Source organism: Salmo trutta, chromosome 19 (assembly GCF_901001165.1).
Source record: "Salmo trutta chromosome 19, fSalTru1.1, whole genome shotgun sequence".
Taxonomy (NCBI): domain Eukaryota; kingdom Metazoa; phylum Chordata; class Actinopteri; order Salmoniformes; family Salmonidae; genus Salmo; species Salmo trutta.
The window spans coordinates 53,230,690-53,253,245 of NC_042975.1; the positions used below are offsets into that span (position 1 = coordinate 53,230,690).

Sequence of the window (22,556 nt, forward strand, 5' to 3'; positions counted from 1 at the left end):
AGTAACAGTTACAGTAGCTTGCTAGCTAGCTAGCTAGCTAATGTTAGCTAAATAAAACTGTCTGGATGGCTAGTACTTGTGTGTACTATACTTGTGTGTTTATCCTCCCACTTGAGGATGACATTGAGGATGACACCCGTATGGTAGACCCCAGTCAGTGATGTTGACCTACATCTTATCTGTTTTTGTAAACTCAACCAAGTTAACCCAGATGGTATACTTTTGCGGGGCAAGTGCTAGCAACATTGAGTGGAAATAGTGAGTGTGGATTCACAGGTAGGTAATTCAAGCCTATGTAATCTCGGGACACCCAGAGCATCTGTCCACAAGAAATTAGAACTTTGTGGTAGTTATTACTTAATAGGATGCAGTTGAGAAGAAACAAAACACTACATTTTTGAATTTAGTGGAAACTTGCCCAATTGTAACAAGCATAGTAACAAGCATTTGTTGTTACACCTCTGTAAATAGACCGCAATTACCACCAGTCACATGTTATTACAGTGTAACTATGAGTTATTACAATGAACTACAATACTTACACTGTAATAAGGACCCCTTAAAATGAAGTGTTACCGACCTGCTCTTGTGGCAGCAGGTCACATATTTTGTTGCTGTGATTGCACACTGTGATATTTTGCCTAACAGATAAGACAGTTTGTCAAAATTTGATTTGTGTTCAAATTCTTTGTGGGTTTGTGTAATTTCAGCGAAATATGTGTCTCTTATATGGTTCTACATTTGGCAGGAGGTTAGAAAGTGCAGCTCGGTTTCCATCTCTAACTATCTCTCTGTCTCTGTCTCTCTCTCTTTCCCATACACATTTTTAATACTAATCGTTTAGTCTTAGACACAGGCCTAGGCTAGTGATCCACTTTAATGTCTCTGACACACGTAAAAATTGTCAAATTAGTTTGACGTGGTTTTTAAACATTGTTTTTGCTCTGTCGTGTTATGTAGCCTAATGCAGTGGTCCAGAGACTGAGGGGATGCTGATGGTTATAGGGAGTGGTAATACACAAGGGGTTTCCATTTGAAAAAGCAGGGCGTGCACATACCAGTGAAGACTGGAGAACCGGGTGGAACTAGAGAGATACATCAATATCATCACGCGAACATTGGACATATTGGCAAGATTCAATTGCTTGTTTTTTTTAGTGTACCATTCAATAACTTTGTATTGATATTAGATATGTTATTTTATCATATCTAATCAAATGAATGTGTTCAAACGACTGTTAATGCTGATGACGACCGCCCAAATGAGAGTTACTCATCTGACACCCTGATTTCATCAAAGAAAAGCTCATACAACGTTTAATTCAAAAAGTGATTTCCGACGCTTGTCTTGGAGGAATATATATAAATTTGTATCTAAAGAATGGCTATCAACACGGATGCTGCGTTTGGTGAAAGCGCCCTGGGGGAGAGGGAAGTCTCACATCCCACCGACTTCCAAGACACAGAGAAACTCCTGAGCGCCGTGACCACCGAACCCACCGGGGAAAGCAACCTCAAACCATGCGACACATCTCTCAACTTGAGAAGCAGCATCCATTCCCTGAATGCCGAGCTGGACGGACACCAATCGCCATTAAAGTCAGGCACTGCGACCATGTCCCCGTCCCAGCTGAGCTTCGGACCCCCCCTCCTACTCCGCTCCCCGGTGCCACCCGGTTCAGAGCCGCCGAGCTACCTGTGGCTTGCGGTGTTGTCGTGCTTTTGTCTTGCTGTGCCGGTGAACATGTTCGCGCTGTGGTATGCTCACATGGTAAGTTTTCTTGCTTTGGTCTGTGGTATGGTAAGAACATAACTTAATCATCTTCTCTAGTGCTTTGTATCTGGAATATCACCAATCTTGCAGGCCGACCCAATAACATCACCATATATTAGGGCATTTAGGGAGATTTTGAGAGATGGTGCGATGCATTTTCTAAGATTGTTTGCTTTCAACCCATAGTAATATGTATGTGTGGGAAGGGCCAGCCCTAACCGTCTGCGGGCCCTAAATGAGATTTTGTGGGCAAAATTTTCCTGCAATTCCAAACCAAGGGGAGTAGAGACACATTTTGCCATTTTAAAGCTAACTTTCTGTAATTCTACACATTTTGTCCTGCGGCAGAGAGAAGTTTAGCAATTTTATAACAAATTTCATGCAATTCTACTCAGTTTGCTATCGGGCAGTTAATTTCCTGCAATTCTACCCATTTTGCAATGGGGTGGAAAGGCATTTTTGCAGTTTTAAAACAAATTTCCTGTAATTCTACACATTTTGCCAAGACTTATGCCATGTTAATTATATCTGAGTTAGAGTGACGAACAAAATCAATGTGGGCCTCCTGGAAATCGGGGCCCCTGGGCACATGCCCTGCGTGTCCGGATGGTATTCGGCCATGAGTACTACAAGTTTAGATAGCTTGCTAGACTAACTTACCAATCCAAAAATGGTTTGCTGCCATGGCTAATTGAGTGACTGTCAGTGACTGACATAACAAGAGAAAAATTTATGATGCACAACCCCAACTGTGTTTCTGGGGGTTGGGAGCCCACTAGCATCCGGGGGCCTATCATGCCAAATAATGTGCCCTGGCCAAATACTGTCCCCCTCTAGTCACAATGGAATTCGATAAACTATTAGCGTCCATTGCTATATCAACGGTGTGTTGACCTAATGATTATAATTTTGGAGATCATTTCACCATAAATTATGTTCTTGTCGTCATCGCTATGCAAACAAGGCTGATTTCCTCAACAACAAGTTTTGTTTAGCTAATAAAATGAAAACATGGATTCGAACTACTTTTTGGGACTTTGTTAACGTTACAACATGAAATCTATGTCTTTAACATTGCTACGTTTTGGAAATGGCAAAGAAAACGTTTAATCTCCTTGACACATTAGTTAATTACCTTACGACGTCAGCTAATTCCCACTCCATTAATTTGCAAATCCGTTTGATTCATACACTGGTTTGTCTGGCTGTCATGTTTCTCTTTTCTACAGTGAAATAATATAATTTCCGTTGACTATTATTATTCTTTTTTTTCTATCTCGCACAGCTCATTAGTACACCCTTGTGGTTGAATATATATGTATCTATTATAGGTCCTGGGATACAACAATGAATCATGTGGAACAAATAAATACCATCAAATGATACCTTAATTTAACCAACCTGGCCTGGCAATATTTAAGATTTTAATACATAAACTTTGTTTTTGGTACAGTTTTGTCGATTAATTTATTTTAACAGATTATTTCTATGGACACTCACATGGCAATCAGACTGAAATACTTAATTCTGGTTTGTGGAATAAAGAGGTGGGTGCTGTGTGGTTGGGAGGGTCTGCCTGGAACTTGTTCTCAACAGGTAGTCTTGGAAATGGGACTTGAAGAGGGAGACTGCGAAGTCCAGGCACTGCTGCTCTCTTTGTTCTGAGTGTTTTCATTGCTAGTGTTTTTGGTTAATCTGTGTATCTCACATATTATATGCCCAGTATGATACAGCTAGGAAACTTTATTAGCAGATAATGACAACATGACAAGCCAATAACAGTAGCTTTAGATTATGTAATGAGATGGAGGGGATGTGGTGAGTGGGCAGATTGTTGGGCAATCAGAAGTCACTAGATGCAGAATTTTGTCTGGAGGGAGAGGAGAGAAAGAGTTAAGATGAGGAGAGAAGAAAGGCAGAATCGAGATGCTTGATCAGGTGCTGCGGCTAATTCTTCCTGTCACTTGTCCTCGACAGGCAGCCAGTCGCAGTCAGGGTTTCAATAACATGGACCTGGTTTAGTTGGAAGCCCTCTCACCATGTCAAGGTACAGGCCAATAATTTTTTATATAACCCAGTTTGATTAAGGCCTTTAACCCCCTACTCTATCTTTGTAGTGTTTGACCTGATGGGGTGTAACGAGTTCGCTGAGAGTCAGAACGCAAGTTCAAGGAGTGAGTGTTTTAATAAATAAAAGAAACGATGAACCCAAAAAACAATCAAACGCACCAACTTGAAAACAGAGTCAATAACACCTGAGGAAAAAACCAAGGGGAGTGACAGATATAGGGAATATAATCAAGGAGGTAATGGAGTCCAGGTGACTGTAATGAGGCGCAAGTACGCAAGACGATGGTGACAGGTGTGTGGGATAATCAGCAGCCTGATGACCTAGAGGCCGGAGGGGGAGTATACATGACATGGGGCTTGGATAGGTGTAGCAATATGGTGATGACTCAACCCTACTGTGTAATGGACTCTGGGAGACTTCTGCCATATTACATACACAAATCTAGAACCTCCAGATATGCAAACACTACCTATAAACCAATGTCCAATTCCATACCAACCCCGGCCTAAAATTTGATTTGGAATTGGACACAAAGATTAATGGCTAGGGAGAAGGGGTTTAAGGACCAGTAAGAAACTGGACAACTGAACAGTCAATTTCAGTCAATTGAACATTTTACTTGCAATGAATACATTTAATATGCAAATATATACATTTACAGCCAATTCGAGCAAGTTTCAAATATTTACCAGCAAACAAAAAAATATACAAATATTTACATGCTTGTAAATGTTACTTGAAATACAAGACAGATACATATGCTATATACATACCAAACAACTTACCAACTTCACAGCCAATGTCTACAGGAAAACACATCAATATACAAATTTAATGAAAAATGGTTGTTAAATGGTTGTACATAAATCCTTCCAGTTATCTAGCGGTAACAGTAATAGAAACTAAATGCCCCCCTACGAATGTTGTGCTTGTTGTCGAGATCAATGGTGCCTTCATAGTACTTCGCCTGGTTAGGAAGATAAAAGAAAATCTCCTTGAGGGATGCCATTAAAGTGCAAGCTACATACAAACAGAAAGCTGCTACAATAACAGTTAGCTAGCTAGATAAACAGAAAGCAGCTACAATTAGCTAGCTAACTTAGATAACGTTAGCTAAATAAAACTGAGGTAAATAAGTCCATTAGCTAGCAATGTCAATATAAGAATTATCTAAACAACTTCAATTTTTTATTCCTATTTAACAATATTTTCTTACAAAAAGACATATCAAATTTTATTGGTCACATACACATGGTTAGCAGATGTTAATGTGAGTGTAACAAAATGCTTGTGCTTCTAGTTCCGACCGTGCAGTAATATCTAACAAGTAATCTAACAATTTCACAACAACTACCTTATACACACAAGTGTAAAGGAATGAATAATATATGGATGAGCGATGGCTGAACGGCATAGGCAAGATGCAGTAGATGGTATAGAGTACAGTATATACATATGAGATGAATAATGTAGGGTATGTAAACATTATATAAGGTGGCATTGTTTAAAGTGACTAGTGATACATTTATTACATCCAATTTTTAATTATTAAAGTGGCTAGAGATTGAGTCAGTATGTTGGCAGCAGCCACTCAATGTTAGTGATGGCTGTTTAACAGTCTGATGGCCTTGAGAGAGCTGTTTTTCATTCTCTTGGTCCCAGCTTTGATGAACCTGTACTGACCTCGCCTTCTGGATGATAGCGGGGTGAACAGGCAGTGGCTCGGGTAGTTGTTGTCCTTGATGATCTTTTTGGCCTTCCTGTGACATCAGCTGGTGAAGGTGTCCTGGAGGGCAGGTAGTTTGCTGCCGGTGATGCATTGTGCCGACCTCACTACACTCTGGAGAGCCTTACGGTTGTGGCCGGAGCAGTTGCCGTACCTGGCGGTGATACAGCCCGACAGGATGCTCTCGATTGTGCATCTGTAAAAGTTTGTGAGTGTTTTTGGTGACAAGCCAAATTTATTCTGCCTCCTGAGGTTGAAGAGGCGCTGTTGCGCCTTCTTCACCACGCTGTCTGTGTGGGTGGACCATTTCAGTTTGTCTGTGATGTTTACGCCGAGGAACTTAAAACTCTCCACCTTTGCCACTACTGTCCCGTCGATGTGGATAGGAGGGTGCTCCCTCTGCTGTTTCCTGAAGTCCACGATCATCTCCTTTGTTTTGTTGACGTTGAGTGTGAGGTTATTTTCCTGGTAAAGAAATAGTGTTCTCTTTCCAGTGTTCTCGGTCCTCTGAAGCAGCAGGTAGTCAGCAGGTTGTCACCATCAAAAACACCGTCCTTGGAGAGCAATTCTGAGGTAATAATTCTGCGTGGACTGAGCGAGCGCTTCTGAGGTGAACTAGAACTGCTGGCGTCCTAGTTCCTTTGCGACCGCTACGAGGTAACCAAGCAACCAGCATAGCAATGGACACTTTGGTTCAATACATAATCCGGTCAGAATGTTGCAAGTTCTAGCAACAGCTCTAGCAACAGAAGTTAGAACTCATCGAATCCCATTGTGACGTTGAGGGGGACACTATTTGGCCACGAGACATTATTTGGCATGACAGGCCCTAAGCAATCACTGATGTCGCTTATGCTTGGAGTCGGACCTACATGTGTATGTGTGTCACTTCTACATAAATCAGTTTAACCTCTTAGTGACCCCTTCGAGATAGGATCCTGTTAACGGGATCGTTTGACAAAATAGCATGGCGCGAAATTCAAAACAGCAAAAATATCATAATTTCAATTTCTCAAACATACGACTATTTTACACCATTTTAAAGATACACTTCTCCTTAATGTAACCAAATTGTCTGATTTCAAAAAGGCTTCACAGCGAAAGCAAAACATTAGATTATGTTAGGAGACTACATAGACAAAAATAACCACACAGCCATTTTCCAAGCAAGGAGATATGTCACAAAACCCCAAAACACAGCTAAATGAAGCACTAACCTTTGACGATCTTCATCAGATGACACTCCTAGGACATCATGTTACACAATACATGTATGTTTTGTTTGATAAAGTTCATATTTAAATCCAAAAACAGCATTTTACATTGGCGCGTAATGTTAAAAAAAAAGTAGCCTCCAAAACTTCCGGTGAATGAGCACACATATTACAGAAATACTCATCATAAACGTTGACAAAATACATAACAATTATTTTAAGGATTATAGATACAGTAGTCCTTAATGCAACCGCTGTGTCAGATTTTACATTTTACATTACATTTAAGTCATTTAGCAGACACTCTTATCCAGAGCGACTTACAAATTGGTGCATTCACCTTATGATATCCAGTGGAACAACCACTTTACAATAGTGCATCTAAATCTTTTAAGGGGGGGGGGGGTTAGAAGGATTACTTTATCCTATCCCAGGTATTCCTTAAAGAGGTGGGGTTTCAGGTGTCTCCGGAAGGTGGTGATTGACTCCGCTGTCCTGGCGTCGTGAGGGAGCTTGTTCCACCATCGGGGTGCCAGAGCAGCGAACAGTTTGGACTGGGCTGAGCGGGAACCATGCTTCCTCAGAGGTAGGGGGGCCAGCAGGCCAGAGGTGGATGAACGCAGTGCCCTTGTTTGAGTGTAGGGCCTGATCAGAGCCTGAAGGTATGGAGGTGCCGTTCCCCTCACAGCTCCGTAGGCAAGCACCATGGTCTTGAAGCGGATGCGAGCTTCAACTGGAAGCCAGTGGAGAGAGCGGAGGAGCGGGGTGACGTGAGAGAACTTGGGAAGGTTGAACACCAGACGGGCTGTGGCGTTCTGGATGAGTTGTAGGGGTTTAATGGCACAGGCAGGGAGCCCAGCCAAAAGCGAGTTGCAGTAATCCAGACGGGAGATGACAAGTGCCTGGATTAGGACCTGCGTCGCTTCCTGTGTGAGGCAGGGTTGTACTCTGCGAATATTGTAGAGCATGAACCTACAGGATCGGGTCACCTGTTAGTGGAGAACGACCGGGTGTTGTCCAGGATCACGCCAAGGTTCTTAGCACTCTGGGAGGAGGACACAAGGGAGTTGTCAACCGTGATGGCGAGATCATGGAACGGGCAGTCCTTCCCCGGGAGGAAGAGCAGCTCCGTCTTGCCGAGGTTCAGCTTGAGGTGGTGATCCGTCATCCACACTGATATGTCTGCCAGACATGCAGAGATGCGATTCGCCGCCTGGTTATCAGAAGGGGGAAGGAGAAGATTAATTGTGTGTCGTCTGCATAGCAATGATAGGAGAGACCATGTGAGGCTATGACAGAGCCAAGTGACTTGGTGTATAGCGAGAATAGGAGAGGGCCTAGAACAGAGCCCTGGGGGACACCAGTGGTGAGAGCGCGTGGTGCGGAGACAAATTCTCGCCACGCCACCTGGTAGGAGCGACCTGTCAGCTAGGACGCAATCCAAGCGTGGGCCGCGCCGGAGATGCCCAACTCGGAGAGGGTGGAGAGGAGGATCTGATGGTTCACAGTATCAAAGGCAGCAGATAGGTCTAGAAGGATGAGAGCAGAGGAGAGAGAGTTAGCTTTAGCAGTGCGGAGAGCCTCCGTGACACAGAGAAGAGCAGTCTCAGTTGAATGCCCAGTCTTGAAACCTGACTGATTAGGATCAAGAAGGTCATTCTGAGAGAGATAGCAGGAGAGCTGGCCAAGGACGGCACGTTCAAGAGTTTTGGAGAGAAAAGAAAGAAGGGATACTGGTCTGTAGTTGTTGACATCGGAGGGATCGAGTGTAGGTTTTTTCAGAAGGGGTGCAACTCTCGCTCTCTTGAAGATGGAAGGGACGTAGCCAGCGGTCAAGGATGAGTTGATGAGCGAGGTGAGGTAGGGGAGAAGGTCTCCGGAAATGGTCTGGAGAAGAGAGGAGGGGATAGGGTCAAGTGGGCAGGTTGTTGGGCGGCCGGCCGTCACAAGACGCGAGATTTCATCTGGAGACAGAGGGGAGAAAGAGGTCAAAGCACAGGGTAGGGCAGTGTGAGCAGGACCAGCGGTGTCGTTTGACTTAGCAAACGAGGATCGGATATCGTCAACCTTCTTTTCAAAATGGTTGACGAAGTAATCCGCAGAGAGGGAGGAGGGGGGGGGGGGAGGATTCAGGAGGGAGGAGAAGGTAGCAAAGAGTTTCCTAGGGTTAGAGGCAGATGCTTGGAATTTAGAGTGGTAGAAAGTGGCTTTAGCAGCAGAGACAGAAAAGGAGAATGTAGAGAGGAGGGAGTGAAAGGATGCCAGGTCCGCAGGGAGGCGAGTTTTCCTCCATTTCCGCTCGGCTGCCCGGAGCCCTGTTCTGTGAGCTCGCAGTGAGTCGTCGAGCCACGGAGCAGGAGGGGAGGACCGAGCCGGTCTGGAGGATAAGGGACAGAGAAAATCAAAGGATGCAGAAAGGGAGGAGAGGAGGGTTGAGGAGGCAGAATCAGGAGATAGGTTGGAGAAGGTTTGAGCAGAGGGAAGAGATGATAGGATGGAAGAGGAGAGAGTAGCGGGAGAGAGAGAGCGAAGGTTGGGACGGCGCAATACCATCCGAGTAGGGGCAGAGTGAGAAGTGTTGGATGAGAGCGAGAGGGAAAAGGATACAAGGTAGTGGTCGGAGATTTGGAGGGGAGTTGCAATGAGATTAGTGGAAGAACAGCATCTAGTAAAGATGAGGTCAAGCGTATTGCCTGCCTTGTGAGTAGGGGGGGAAGTAGGGGGGGAAGGTGAGAGGGTGAGGTCAAAAGAGGAGAGGAGTGGAAAGAAGGAGGCAGAGAGGAATGAGTCAAAGGTAGACGTGGCTTTTCGGCGAAAGCACATTTTTCAATATTCTGAGGACATAGCTCGCCATCAAAGCAAGCTATACAGACACCCGCTAAGTTCTGGGGTCACCTAAACTCAGAATTAGTATTATAAATATTCTCTTACCTTTGCTGATCTTCGTCAGAATGCATTCCCAGGACTGCTACTTCCACAAGAAATGTTGTTTTTGTTCGAAATAATCCATATTTATGTCCAAATACCTCCATTTTGTTTGTGCGTTCAGGTCACTATCCAAATGCATAATGCACGATCGTAATTTGAGACACAAAAAGTCAAAATGTTCCATTACCGTACTTAGAAGCATGTCAAACGTTGTTTACGATCAATCTTTATGGTATTTTTTATGTAGAAATGCGATAATATTCCATCCGGACAATAGCGTATTCATTCCAGAAGAAAAATAAGGAAATTCGCACTCGCGGGACCACGCATTTCCAATCCCTTTGTCCCCAGGCAGTACACTCAAAGACTGAGCTCCTATATTCTGCCCGGTTACTGGATACGGATGAAACAACTTTCGGAAGGCTTTTGACAGCCAATGGAAGCCTTAGGAAGTGCAACGTGACCCCACCGACACTGTAGTTTCGAAAGGCATTCAAAAGAAGAACTACAATTCTCAGACCTTCCACTTCCTGGTTGAATTTTTCTCAGGGTTTTGCCTGCCATATGAGTTCTGTTATACTCAGACACCATTCAAACAGTTTTAGAAACTTCAGAGTGTTTTCTATCCAAATCTACTACTGGACACAGAGACATAAATATGGTATCCACGAGTTCATCTCACTCTGAAGAAGTGGATAAAGGGCCTCAATGCCAAAATCCCAAAGTATCCCTTTAAATAAATGCTTTAGTTAACCTCTCTCATTGCCCCTCATTCCCTCTACTCTGTCTCTCTCACCCAATTCCCATCTCTGTCTCTCGCTCACTCTCTAGTCGCAGTCTGTTCTCCAGACCGGGGATGTAGAAGGAGCTAAGAGGCTGGGTCGTCTCTCTCTGCTGCTCAGCTGTATCGCCATGTTCCTGGGTGTGGCCGTCATCATCTTCATAGTGGTCACGGGTAGGTTAACCACACACACACACACACACACACACACACACACACACACACACACACACACACACACACACCACTTGTCATACTGTATCTAGTATCATCTAGATCTACTGTATTCTAACTCTCTCTCTCTCTCTCTCTCTCTCTCTCGCTCTTTCTCAGGAGACATCCTCAGATTAAAATAAATGAGCATTGAGTAGAGGTGAAACAAGCTTAATACCAAAGAAAAACAACACTGAAAACAGAAGTCATGAATGAATTCAAGGCAAACCAAAGAATAGAAGCCATCACTTACATTCTGCGAGAATCTGCTCTGTTATGATCCAAAGCCCAAAGGGAGAAAAGTAGAATGAGTGAAATATCTTTGACTCTAAGCAAGGCTACTCTGGAACAACAGGAAGAACTATGATCAAATAATGTAATAGTACTACCGTAATCTATTCACACGCATTACAAATGTATTTCATAACCTAGGTACCATATACCAGTGTGCTTCCATGTACATTTTCTAAAGAGTATAAAATAGTCTTAACTGCTGATGAGTCTCACAATGGACTGTCATGGCCGTCATTCCTCCAGTGTCTCTTAGTGTGCATCTCAAATGGCACCCTATTCCCTATAAAGTGCACTACTTTAGACCTGGGCCCATCAAGCCCATAGAGCTCTGGTCAAAATTAGTGTAAACAGTGCCTTGCAAAAGTATTCACCCCCCTTGGCATTTTTCCTCTTTAGTTGCATTAGAACCTGTAGTTTAAATTAATTTTTATTTGGATTTCATGTAATAGATATACACAAAATAGTCCAAATTGGTGAAGTGAAATGAAAAAAATGACCTGTTTAAAAAAATAAACGGAAAAGTGATGTGTGCATATGTATTCACCTCCTTTGCTATGAAGCCCCTAAATAAGATCTGGTGCAACCAATTACCTTCAGAAGTCACATAATTAGTTAAATAAAGTCCACCTGTGTGCAATCTAAGTGTCACATGATCTGTCACATGATCTCAGTATATATACACCTGTTCTGAAAGGCCTCAGAATCTGCAACACCACCAAGCAAGCGGCATCATGAAGACCAAGGAGCTCTCCAAACATGTCAGGGACAGAGTTATGGAGAAATACAGATCAGGGTTGGGTTATAAAAAAATATCCGACACTTTGAACATCCCACAGAGCACCGTTAAATCCATTATAAAAAATGGAAAGAATATGGCACCACAACAAACCTGCCAAGAGGGGACCGCCCACAAAAACTCACAAACCAGGGAAGGAGGGCATTAATCAGAGGCAACCAAAGAGACCAAAGATAACTCTGAAGGAGCTGCAAAGATCCACAGCGGGGATTAGAGTATGTGTCCATAGAACCACTTTAAGCCGTACACTCTATAGAGCTGGGCTTTATGGAAAAGTGTCCCGAAAAAAACAATCAAACACGTTTGGTGTTCGCAAAAAGGCATGTGGGAGACTCACCAAACATATGGAAGAAGGTAATCTGGTCAGATGAGACTAAATGTGTGCTTTTTGGCCATCATGGAAAACATTATGTCTGGCGCAAACCCAACACCTCTCATCACCAGAGAATACCATCCCCACAGTGAAGCATGGTGGTGGCAGGGACTGGGAAACTGGTCATAATTGAAGGAATGGTGGATGGTGCTAAATATAGGGAAATTCTTGAGGGAAACCTGTTTCAGTCTTCCAGAGATTTGAGACTGGGATGGAGGTTCACCTTCCAGCAGGACAATGACCCTAAGCATATTGCTAAAGCAGCACTCGAGTGGTTTAAGGGGAAACATTTAAATGGCTTGGAATGGCCTAGTCAAAGCCCAGACCTCAATCCAATTGAGAATCTGTGGTATTACTTAAAGATGGCTGTACACCAGTGGAACCCATCCAACTTGAAGGAGCTGGAGCAGTTTTGCCTTGAAGAATGGGCAAAAATCCGAGTGGCTAGATTTGCCAAGCTTAAATAGACAAAGAAACTTGCAGCTGTAATTGCTGCAAAAGGTGGCTTTACAAATTGACTTTGGGTGGGTGAATAGTTATGCACGCTCAAGTTCAGGTTTTTTGTCTTATTCTTATTTGTTTCACCCAAAAATATTTGGCATCTTCAAAGTGGTAGGCATGTTGTGTAAATCAAATGATACAACCCCCCCCAAAAAAATACATTTTAATTCCAGGTTGTAAGGCAACAAAATAGGAAAAATGCCAAGGGGGATGAATACTTTCGCAAGCCACTGTATAGGGAATAAGGTGACATTAGGAAAGCATCCTTAAAGGTTTAGCTATGACTGATGGCATGAGAATAGATGGGGCTGTTTTGTTAAGTGTGTTTTCATGTATGTGTTTGTTTCCTGTGGTGTTTCCCAGAACTAAGAATATATAAATTGCTTTGTGAAGAATTAAAACAGCGTTTCTAACTCTTCATGGTGAGGATTGCTGGCTTGTCATTGTTCAGTAAAAATATATATCCATTCATCTTGCACTACTATGCTGGCATATCACAATACCTCTTCTTTAGTCCTAGATCCAGGACCAAGTTATGATAATCTTAAGGCTAGGCATCCCGCTAGCGGGACAACTTCCGGTGAAACTGGAGGGTGCGCAATTCAAATAAATATTCATACAAATTTTGGATATTAAAAATGTAGGTACATATAAGTGTCTTATATCGGTTGAAAGCTTCAATTCTTGCTAATCTAACTGCACTGTTGGATTTACATTAGCTATTACAGCGAAAACATGCCATGCGATTGTTTGAGGATGGCGCCACACATCAAAATATTACCACTGGCACAGGTTTCATAAATTCACAAATGGCGATTTAAATATTCATTTACTTTTTGAAAATGTTCCTATGATTTGTCATCCAAAGGGTCCCAGCTATAACATGTAGTGTCGTTTTGTTAGATAAAATCCTTCTTTATATCCCAAAAAGTCAGTTTAGTTGGCGCCATCGATTTGCGTAATCCACTCGTTCTACATGCAGAGAAACAAATCCGAAAATCTACCCCTAAACTTTGTTTCAACAAGTCAAAATAAGTTTCTATTTACTCCTCAGATACCCTAAAATGTAATCAAACGGTAATATTTCTTACGGAAAGAAGTATGTTCAATAGGAAACCGATTTTAGCATGTGCGTCCTGTCTTCATGGCGAGCACCAACACGAATTTCCAAGACCGTGTCCCTGTAATAAAACTGATATTTCTTATTAGTTTTGGAAGTTCCACGCCTAAAACCTTGAACATAGAGTGCTGACACCCTGTGGAAGCAATAGGAATTGCATCCTGGGAGATAATTTTCAGTATGCCCTTATACTTGCCATTGTAAGAGCATGGTCTCTCTCTTAAAAGGGTTTTCTTTGGATTTTCTCCTACCATATCTTTTGTGTTATATTCTCCTACATTATTTTAATATTTCTGCAAACTTCAAAGTGTTTTCTTTCCAATGGTACCAATTATATGCATATCCTGGCTTTAGAGCCTGAGCAACAGGCAGTTTACTTTGGGCACATCAATCAGGCGGAAATTGAGAAAAAATGGCCTAACCCTAAGTTAAAGGCCCAGTGCAGTTAAAATGATGTTTGCCTGGGTTTTGTATTAATACTGTACAACAGCTGAAGAAACTAACACTGTAAGTGTTATTCCTAATAGTTGCTGGTTGAAAATACAATTTTCACTGGGCCTTCTAATCAAAAGGTTTGAATTGGCTGGAATTTCGGCTTTGACATCACCATGTGGTAAATTTGTTAATAGACCAATAACAAAAAGAGTTCCAAACCTCTGCCAAAACCAGCTAGTTTTCAGTTTTCCCCTCTCCACTCAGACCTCTCGTAACAGTCCTATAATTTTTGTTCTCCCATTAAAAAGCAATTAACGCCAAATTGAATGGAAATCTATTACAGTAAGGTACTTAATTGTTACCCAGAAATGATTTCATTTTGATATAGAAACAGCTGCACTGGGCCTTTAAAACACCTTGAGTTGAAATCTCTGTATTGAGACAATGATACTAAATATGTAACGGCAACCATGTTTAACACTACTACACCATTCCTCTGTATCCACTCTGCACTCTGTCTATACATTTATTTGAATGGTTTTCTATGCCATATTTCTGCACGTCTGAAATAAACTTGAATAAGCATGGGGAACTGGTGTGTGAGCTTGTCAACGGAATCCCTCCCTCCACAAACATTAACAGTGTGTTCCAATGAGGCACAAAAATACATTTTTACACTTAGATTTTTCAAAATGAATATTTTTCAAAACGAATATTGAACTCAACTTAAACAGTATTCCAGATAGAATGATGATTGTCATAGTTATCATGTCATTAAGCTTTGCTCTCTTTGGAGTGGTACCAACATGGCAGATCGAGAGCTTGGGACCATAAGGTTATATCACCAAAAATATGATTCTGAGACAATTGGTTTCAATGATTTTTATCTTGTATTATTTTGAACTTAACAGCATGAATTGGGTATTTAGAGTACTATAAAGGTTAAATACATTTTTTTTAAAACAAGGCTATTTCAATAACTCCATTTTCACAAAAATGTCGAGATACAAGTGCCTTCAGAAAGTATTCACACCCCTCGACCTTTTCTAAAATAAAGAATACAGCCTGAATTTGAAATGTATTAATTTGAGATTTCTTTTGACTCTGGCCTTCAAACAATAATCCATCATGTAAAATTGAATGTTTTTTTTTTTTAATTACAAATTAATTAAAAATGAAAAGTTGAAATGTCTGAGTCAATAAGTATTCAACCCCTTTGTCATGTTAAATAAGTTCAGGAGTAAACATTTGCTAAAAAAGTCACATACGTTGCATGTACTCACTCTGTGTGCATTAATAGTGTTTAACATGATTGTTGAATGACTACCTCATCTCTGTGCCCCACACATACAATTATCTATTAGGTCCCTCAGTTGAGCAGTGAATTTCAAACACAGATTCAATCACAAACCCAAGGAGGTTTCCCAATGCCTCACCAAGAAGGGCACCTAATAGTGGGTGGGTAAAAAAAGCAGAACTTGAATATCCCTTTGAGCATATCAAAGTCATTAATTACACTTTGGATGGTGTATCAATACACCCAGTCACTACAAAGATACAGGTGTCCTTCTTAACTCACTTGCCGGACATGAAGAAAACGCTCAGGGATTTCACCATGAACAATGGTGACTTTAAAACAGTTACAGAGTTTAATGGCTGTGATAGGTGAGGATGGATTAACAATATTGTGGTTACTCCACAACCTAACTGACAGAGTGAAAAGAAGGAAGCTTGTACAGAATGAATAATATTCCAAAACATTCATCCTGTTTGCAACAATGCACAAAAGTAATACTGCAAAACATTTGACAAAGTAATTAACTTTTGACCTGAATACAAAGTGTTTTGGTTGGGGAAAATCCAATACAAAACATTACTGAGTACCACTCTTCTTATTTTCAAGCATAATGGTGGCTTGCGTCATATTATGTGTATTTGTTTTTATTAAGGATATTAGCTACAGTACTCTTCCTTTTCATCTTGGCACTCTCGCCCACCTCTCCGTTTGTCTCTACACCTCTCCGTCGGAGCCGGTGTAGTATTAAGGATCCCCATTAGCTGCTGCAAAAGCAGCAGTTACTCAAATCAAATAAAATGTGCTTCACGGTTGGGATGGTGTTCTTTGGCTTGCAAGCTTCCCCCTTTTTCCTCTAAACGTAACGATGGTCATTATGGCCAAACAGTTCTATTTTTTGTTTCATCAGACCAGAGGATATTTCTCCAAAAAGTACGATCTTTGTCCCAATGTCCAGTTACAAACCGTAGTCTGGCTTTTTTATGGCGGTTTTGGAGCAGTGGCTTCTTCCTTGCTGAGCGGCCTTTCAGGTTATGTCGATGTAGGTCTTGTTTTAGTGTGGATATAGATACTTTTGTATCTGTTTCCTCCAGCATCTTCACAAGGTTCATGAACGTGGTACCTTCAGGCGTTTGGAATTTGCTCTCAAGGATGAACCAGACTTGTGGAGGTCTACAACATTTTCTTGGCTGATTTCTTTTGATTTTCCCATGATGTCAAACAAAGAGGCACTGAATTTGAAGGTAGGCCTTGAAATACATGCACCTCTAATTGACTCAAATTATGTCAATTAGCCTATCAGAAGCTTGTAAAGCCATGACATCATTTTCTGGAATTTTCCGAGCTGTTTAAAGGCACAGTCAACTTAGTGTATGTAAACTTTGGACCCACTGGAATTGATACAGTGAATTACAAGTGAAATAATCTGTTACTTGTGTCATGCAATTACTTGTGTCATGCACAAAGTAGATGTCCTAGCCGACTTGCCAAAACTATAGTTTGTTAACAAGAAATTTGTGCAGTGGTTTTAATGACTCCAACCTAAGTGTATATAAACTTCCAACTTCAACTGTACATGCTTTTAGTTGTCCCATTTATTTTCCAGCGTTTGTACGTTGGCTAACAGTACGGATGGCAAAGGCAGAATAGCCTATCGTCGCCTGAGCCTCACAAGGCACGCCGATCTCCTTCCGCAAAATCTCAGTCTCTTTCTCCTGCGAATGACGGGGATGAAGGCCTGATTTCAGAAAAATTCTTTGTGCAATTCAAGGTGAGTAATCACTGTTCTGATGTCCAGAAGCTCTTTTCGGTCATAAGAGATGGTAGTAGCAACATTATGTACAAAATAAGTTACAAACACTGGTGAAAAACTAACAAAATAGCATGGTTGGTTAAGAGTCAATAAAACGGCAGCCATCCTATCTGGCGCCATCACAAACCTCAACATTAAGACAGTTATATACAATTAAAAATATTACATGACATTACATTTCAAAACACATTTCACAACAAATTAAATGTGTGCCCTCAGGCCACTACACTACTACCACATATCCATATCTCAAAATCCATGTGTATTTGTGTGTAGAGCGCGTGTGTCATGTCCTGACCATGGTTAGCTGTTATTTTCTATGGTAGAGTAGGTCAGGGCATGTTTTCTATGTCTATGTTGTTAGGTTCTAGTTTTCGTATTTCTATGTTGGTTTGTTTGGGATGATCTCCAATTAGAGGCAGCTGGTCCTCGTTGTCTCTAATTGGAGATCATACTTAAGTAGGGTTCTTTTCCACCTGTGTTTGTGGGATCTTGTTTTTGTATTGCTCGGTGAAGCCTACAGAACGTGACATTCGTTTTTCCTTTGTTTATTGTTTTGTCTAGTGTTCTGAGTATAATAAATGTTTATCATGAGCACTCAACACGCTGCACCTTGGTCTACTCCTTACGACGAGCGTCACAGCGTGTCTTATCATGTGTATATGTAAGCGTGTGTCTGTTCATGTCTGTGTGTCTCTTCTCCATCCCCGCTTCCATAAGGTGTATTTTCATCTGTTTTTAAATCTGAATCTACTTCTTGCATCAGTTACCTAAGGTGGAATAGAATTCCATAGTCTGCTATGGACTTTGGGATTGTGAAGAGACCTCTGGTAGCATGTGTTGTGGGATATACATGGGTGTCTGAGCTGTGGGCTTGTAGTTTAAACAGACAGCTCGGTGCATTCAATATGTCATTACCTCTCATAAATACAATAGTGATGAAGTCAATTTTCCTCCACTTTGAGCAAGGAGAGACTGAAATGCATATTATTAATGTTTGCACGGTGCATTCAGCATGTCAATACTTTATACAAAAACAAGTATTGATGAAGTACATCTCTCCTCTACTTTGTGACACGCATATTATTAATGTTAGCTATGTGTGTACATTTAAGGGCCAGCCATGCTGCCCTGTTCTGAGCCAATTGGAAGTCCCTCTTTGTGCCACCTGACCACACGACTGGGCAGTAGTCCAGGTGCGAGAAAAGTAAGGCCTGTATGACCTGCCTTGTTGATAGTGTTGTTAAGGCAGAGCAGTGCTTTATTATGGACAGACTTCTCCCCATTTTAGCTACTGTTGCATCAACATGTTTTGACCATGGCAGTTTACAATCCAGGGTTACTCCAAGTATTTTAGTCAACTTGCTCAATTTCCACATTATTCACTACAAGATTTAGTTCAGGTTTAGGGGTTGGTGAATGATTTGTCCCAAATATAATACTTTTAGTTTTTGAAATATTTAGGACTATCTTATTTTTTTGCCACCCATTAAAGAACACACTGTGTTCTGTTAGACAGGTAACTCTTTATCCACAATATACTGTAGCAGAGGGTGTAAAGCCATAACACATTTTTTTCCAACAGCAGACACAGATAATGTCAAAAGCTGCACTGAAGTCTAACAAAACAGCTCCCACAATTTATTTATCATCAATTTCTCTCAGCCAATAATCCGTCAGTTGTGTTTGGTCGGTTATTTGAGCCAGCAAAGCGGACTTTACTATTCTTGGGTAGCGGAATGACTTTTACTTCCCTCCAGGTCTGAGGGCACACACTTTCTTGTGGGCTTAGATTGAAGATATGGCAACATCATCTGCTATTATCCTCAGTAATATTACATCCAAGTTGTCAGACCCAGGTGGCCTGTTATTGTTGATAGACAACAATAATTCTTTCACCTCCTCACTCACTTTTCAGAAATCAAAATTACAGTGTGTCTTTCATAATTTGGTCAGATATACTTGGATGTGTAGTGTTGGTATTTGTTGCTGGCATGTCATACCTAAAAAATCATTAACTTCTTTGGGATAGGGGGCAGTATTTTCACGGCCAGATAAAAAACGTACCCGATTTAATCTGGTTACTACTCCTGCCCAGAAACTAGAATATGCATATAATTAGTAGATTTGGATAGAAAACACTCTAAATTTCTAAAACTGTTTGAATGGTGTCTGTGAGTATAACAGAACTCATATGGCAGGCCAAAACCTGAGAAGATTCCATACAGGAAGTGCCCTGTCTGACAATTTGTTGTCCTTCTAGGGCATCTCTATCAACATTACAACATCTGTGCTGTAACGTGACACTTTCTAATGCTTCCATTGGCTCTCTAAAGCCACCAGAACGTGGAATGGGGTGTCTGCTGTCTCTGGGCAAAGTATAGGAGCAGAGTTTGTAAGTGGTCAGCCTGGGGACAGTGAGACTGGAGATGCGCGGTCACGAGAACTCGCCATGTTTTTATTTCAGTCTTTGAATGAATACAACGTTGCCCGGTTGGAATATTGTCGCTATTTTATGAGAAAAATAGCATAAAAATTGATTTTAAACAGCGTTTGACATGCTTCTAAGTATGGTAATGGAATATTTTTAAATTTTCTGTCACGAAATGCCCTCGCGCGTTACCCTTCGGATAGTGACGTGAACGCACAAACAAAACGGAGGTATTTGGATATAACTATGGATTATTATATAACTATGGAGTGTAGAGATTCGAGGGATATTGTGATCCACGCTGGCACCAACAAAGTTAGGATGAAACAGTCAGAGGTCACCAAGGGCAACATTGCTTCAGCTGAGTTACTGTTCATATAAAGAAATGAGTAAATTCATTAAATACAATCAAATCAAATGTTATTTGTCACATGCTGTCACGCCCTGACCATAGAGAGCCCTCGGGGTTCTCTATAGGGTTTTAGGTCAGGGCATGACTAGGGGGGTTTCTAGGTATTATATTTCTATGTTGGTGTGTGTGTGGTTCCCAATTAGAGGCAGCTGAATATCGTTGCCTCTAATTGGGGATCATACTTAGTGTGTCCTTTTTCCCACCTGCTATGTGGGATATTGTTTTGTATGAGTGCCTATGTGCACTACGTATTTCACGATCGGTATATCTTTGTTGTTTTGGAAGTTTCACTATCATTAAAATGTGGAACTCTACTTACGCTGCGCCTTGGTCCAATTATTTATATGACGGTCGTGACACATGCGCCGAATACAACCTTACAGTTAAATGCTTACTTACAGCCCTTAACCAACAATGCAGTTTTAAGAAAATCAAAAAAAAGTAAGATAAGAATAACTGTGACGTTCGTCGTTAGGAGTAGACCAAGGTGCAGCGTGGTTTGGGTTCATCATATTTATTCCTTTCGATGTGAACCAGCAAAAACAATACAATGACCGAAAAGCTAGGCGTGCAAACACATGCAACACAAAGACAAGATCCCACAACAGACTGTGGGGAAAAAGGGCTGACTAAGTATGATTCCCAATCAGAGACAACGAATGACAGCTGCCTCTGATTGGAAACCATACTCGGCCAATCAAAGAAAAAAAAAACATAGACATACAACACATAGAATGCCCGCCCCATGTCACACCCTGACCTAACCAAACAGAGAAAAACGGCTATCTCAGGTCAGGGCATGACAATAACAAATAATTAAATAGCAACAGTAAATATCAATAGTAGGGCTATATACAGGGGGTACCGGTACAGAGTCAATGTGCGGGGTCACCGGTGTCGAGGATTGAGGTAATATGTATATTATATATATAACTAGGGTGGCTGGAGTCTTTGACAATTTTTAGGGCCTTCCTCTGACACCACCTGGTATAGAGGTCCTGGATGGCAGGTAGCTTGGCCCCGTTGATGTACTGGGCCGTACGCACTACCCTCTGTAGTGCCTTGCAGTCGGAGGCGGAGCAGTTGCCATACCAGGCAGTGATGCAACCTGTCAGGATGCTCTCGATGGTGCAGTTGTAAAACCTTTTGAGGATCAGAGGGACGCATGCCAAATCTTTTAAGTCTCCTGAGGGGAATAGGTTTTGTTGTGCCCTCTTCAAGACTGTCTTGGTTTGTTGGTGATGTGGATGCCAAGGAACTTGCAGCTCTTTTGGTTATAAGACACGGTAACAGAAACGTTATGTACAAAATAAGATACAAATAATGAAAAAAAACATAATAGCACAATTGGTTATTCGCCGCCATTGTGTAGAATTTTACAAAGGTACATTGTGCGATCAAGCAACAGACAGCAATATTTACATTGCACCAGGTTTCTGTCTCTAGGTCCTTTACTGCTTGTTTGTACAGGGTTATCTTCTCAGTTTCGCGCTACTTAACACATAGATACTAATGCAACATGGGACACTGGGTCCTCATAAACATTTCTGAAGTCTAGTGTTCATCTGCAAAACTGGAGGGAGGGTTCACCTGGCCCTGGCAGACAGACCAGCATTTCACAGACACTAATCAATCAATGGAATGCAGGCTGTAGGTTTATCACCAAAGCCATCATAAATCAATTGCCAGCGCCAAGCCCCTTAGGCCCAACTCAGTCCCACAGACACAGATGAGAGAGTACTGAGAAACCTTATTTGATCCATAAACAGTATTAAAACATAATCTTGTCATTTTCCACCATAATAGTCACTTTACCCCTACCTACATGTACAAGTTACCTCGACCAACCTGTACCCACGCACATTGACTCGGTACCGGTACCCCCAGTATATTTTCTTAACTATATTTACTGAACAGCATTGTTGGTAAGTAAGCATTTCACTGAAAGGCCTACACCGGTTGTATTCGGCACTTGTGACAAATAAAAATTGATTTGATTTGAAATATGAGGTGATGGCGTTGGATGGATGGCAGAACAATGGGCCTCAAGATCTCATCACGGTATCGCTGTGTGTTCAAATTGCCATAGATAAAATGCAATTGTGTTCGTTGTCCGTAACCTATGCCTCCCGATACCATAACCCCACCGAAACCACGGGGCATTCTGTTCACAACGTTGACATCAGCAAACCGCTCACCAACACAATGTCTACCATCTGCCCGGTACAGTTGAAAACAGGATTCATCCGTGAAGAGCACACTTCTCCAGCTTGCCAGTGGCCATTGAAGGTGAGCATTTGCCGACTAAAGTTACTTATGATGTAGAACTGCAGTCAGGTCAAGACCCTGATAAGAACGACGAGCACAGTATTTGTGCAGA

The 22,556-nt window shown here is 41.7% G+C and overlaps 1 protein-coding gene across 1 annotated transcript; it reads left to right on the plus strand.

Moving 5' to 3' along the window:
- The first annotated feature begins 1,072 nt into the window (after positions 1-1,072).
- LOC115153728 (trafficking regulator of GLUT4 1-like) lies at positions 1,073-11,464 on the plus strand. Its single transcript, XM_029699319.1, has 3 exons — positions 1,073-1,771; positions 10,545-10,668; positions 10,828-11,464. Exons 1-3 carry the CDS (start codon positions 1,382-1,384, stop codon positions 10,848-10,850), a joined length of 537 nt encoding a protein of 178 aa, XP_029555179.1. The 5' UTR covers positions 1,073-1,381; the 3' UTR covers positions 10,851-11,464.
- The last annotated feature ends 11,092 nt before the right edge of the window (positions 11,465-22,556 follow it).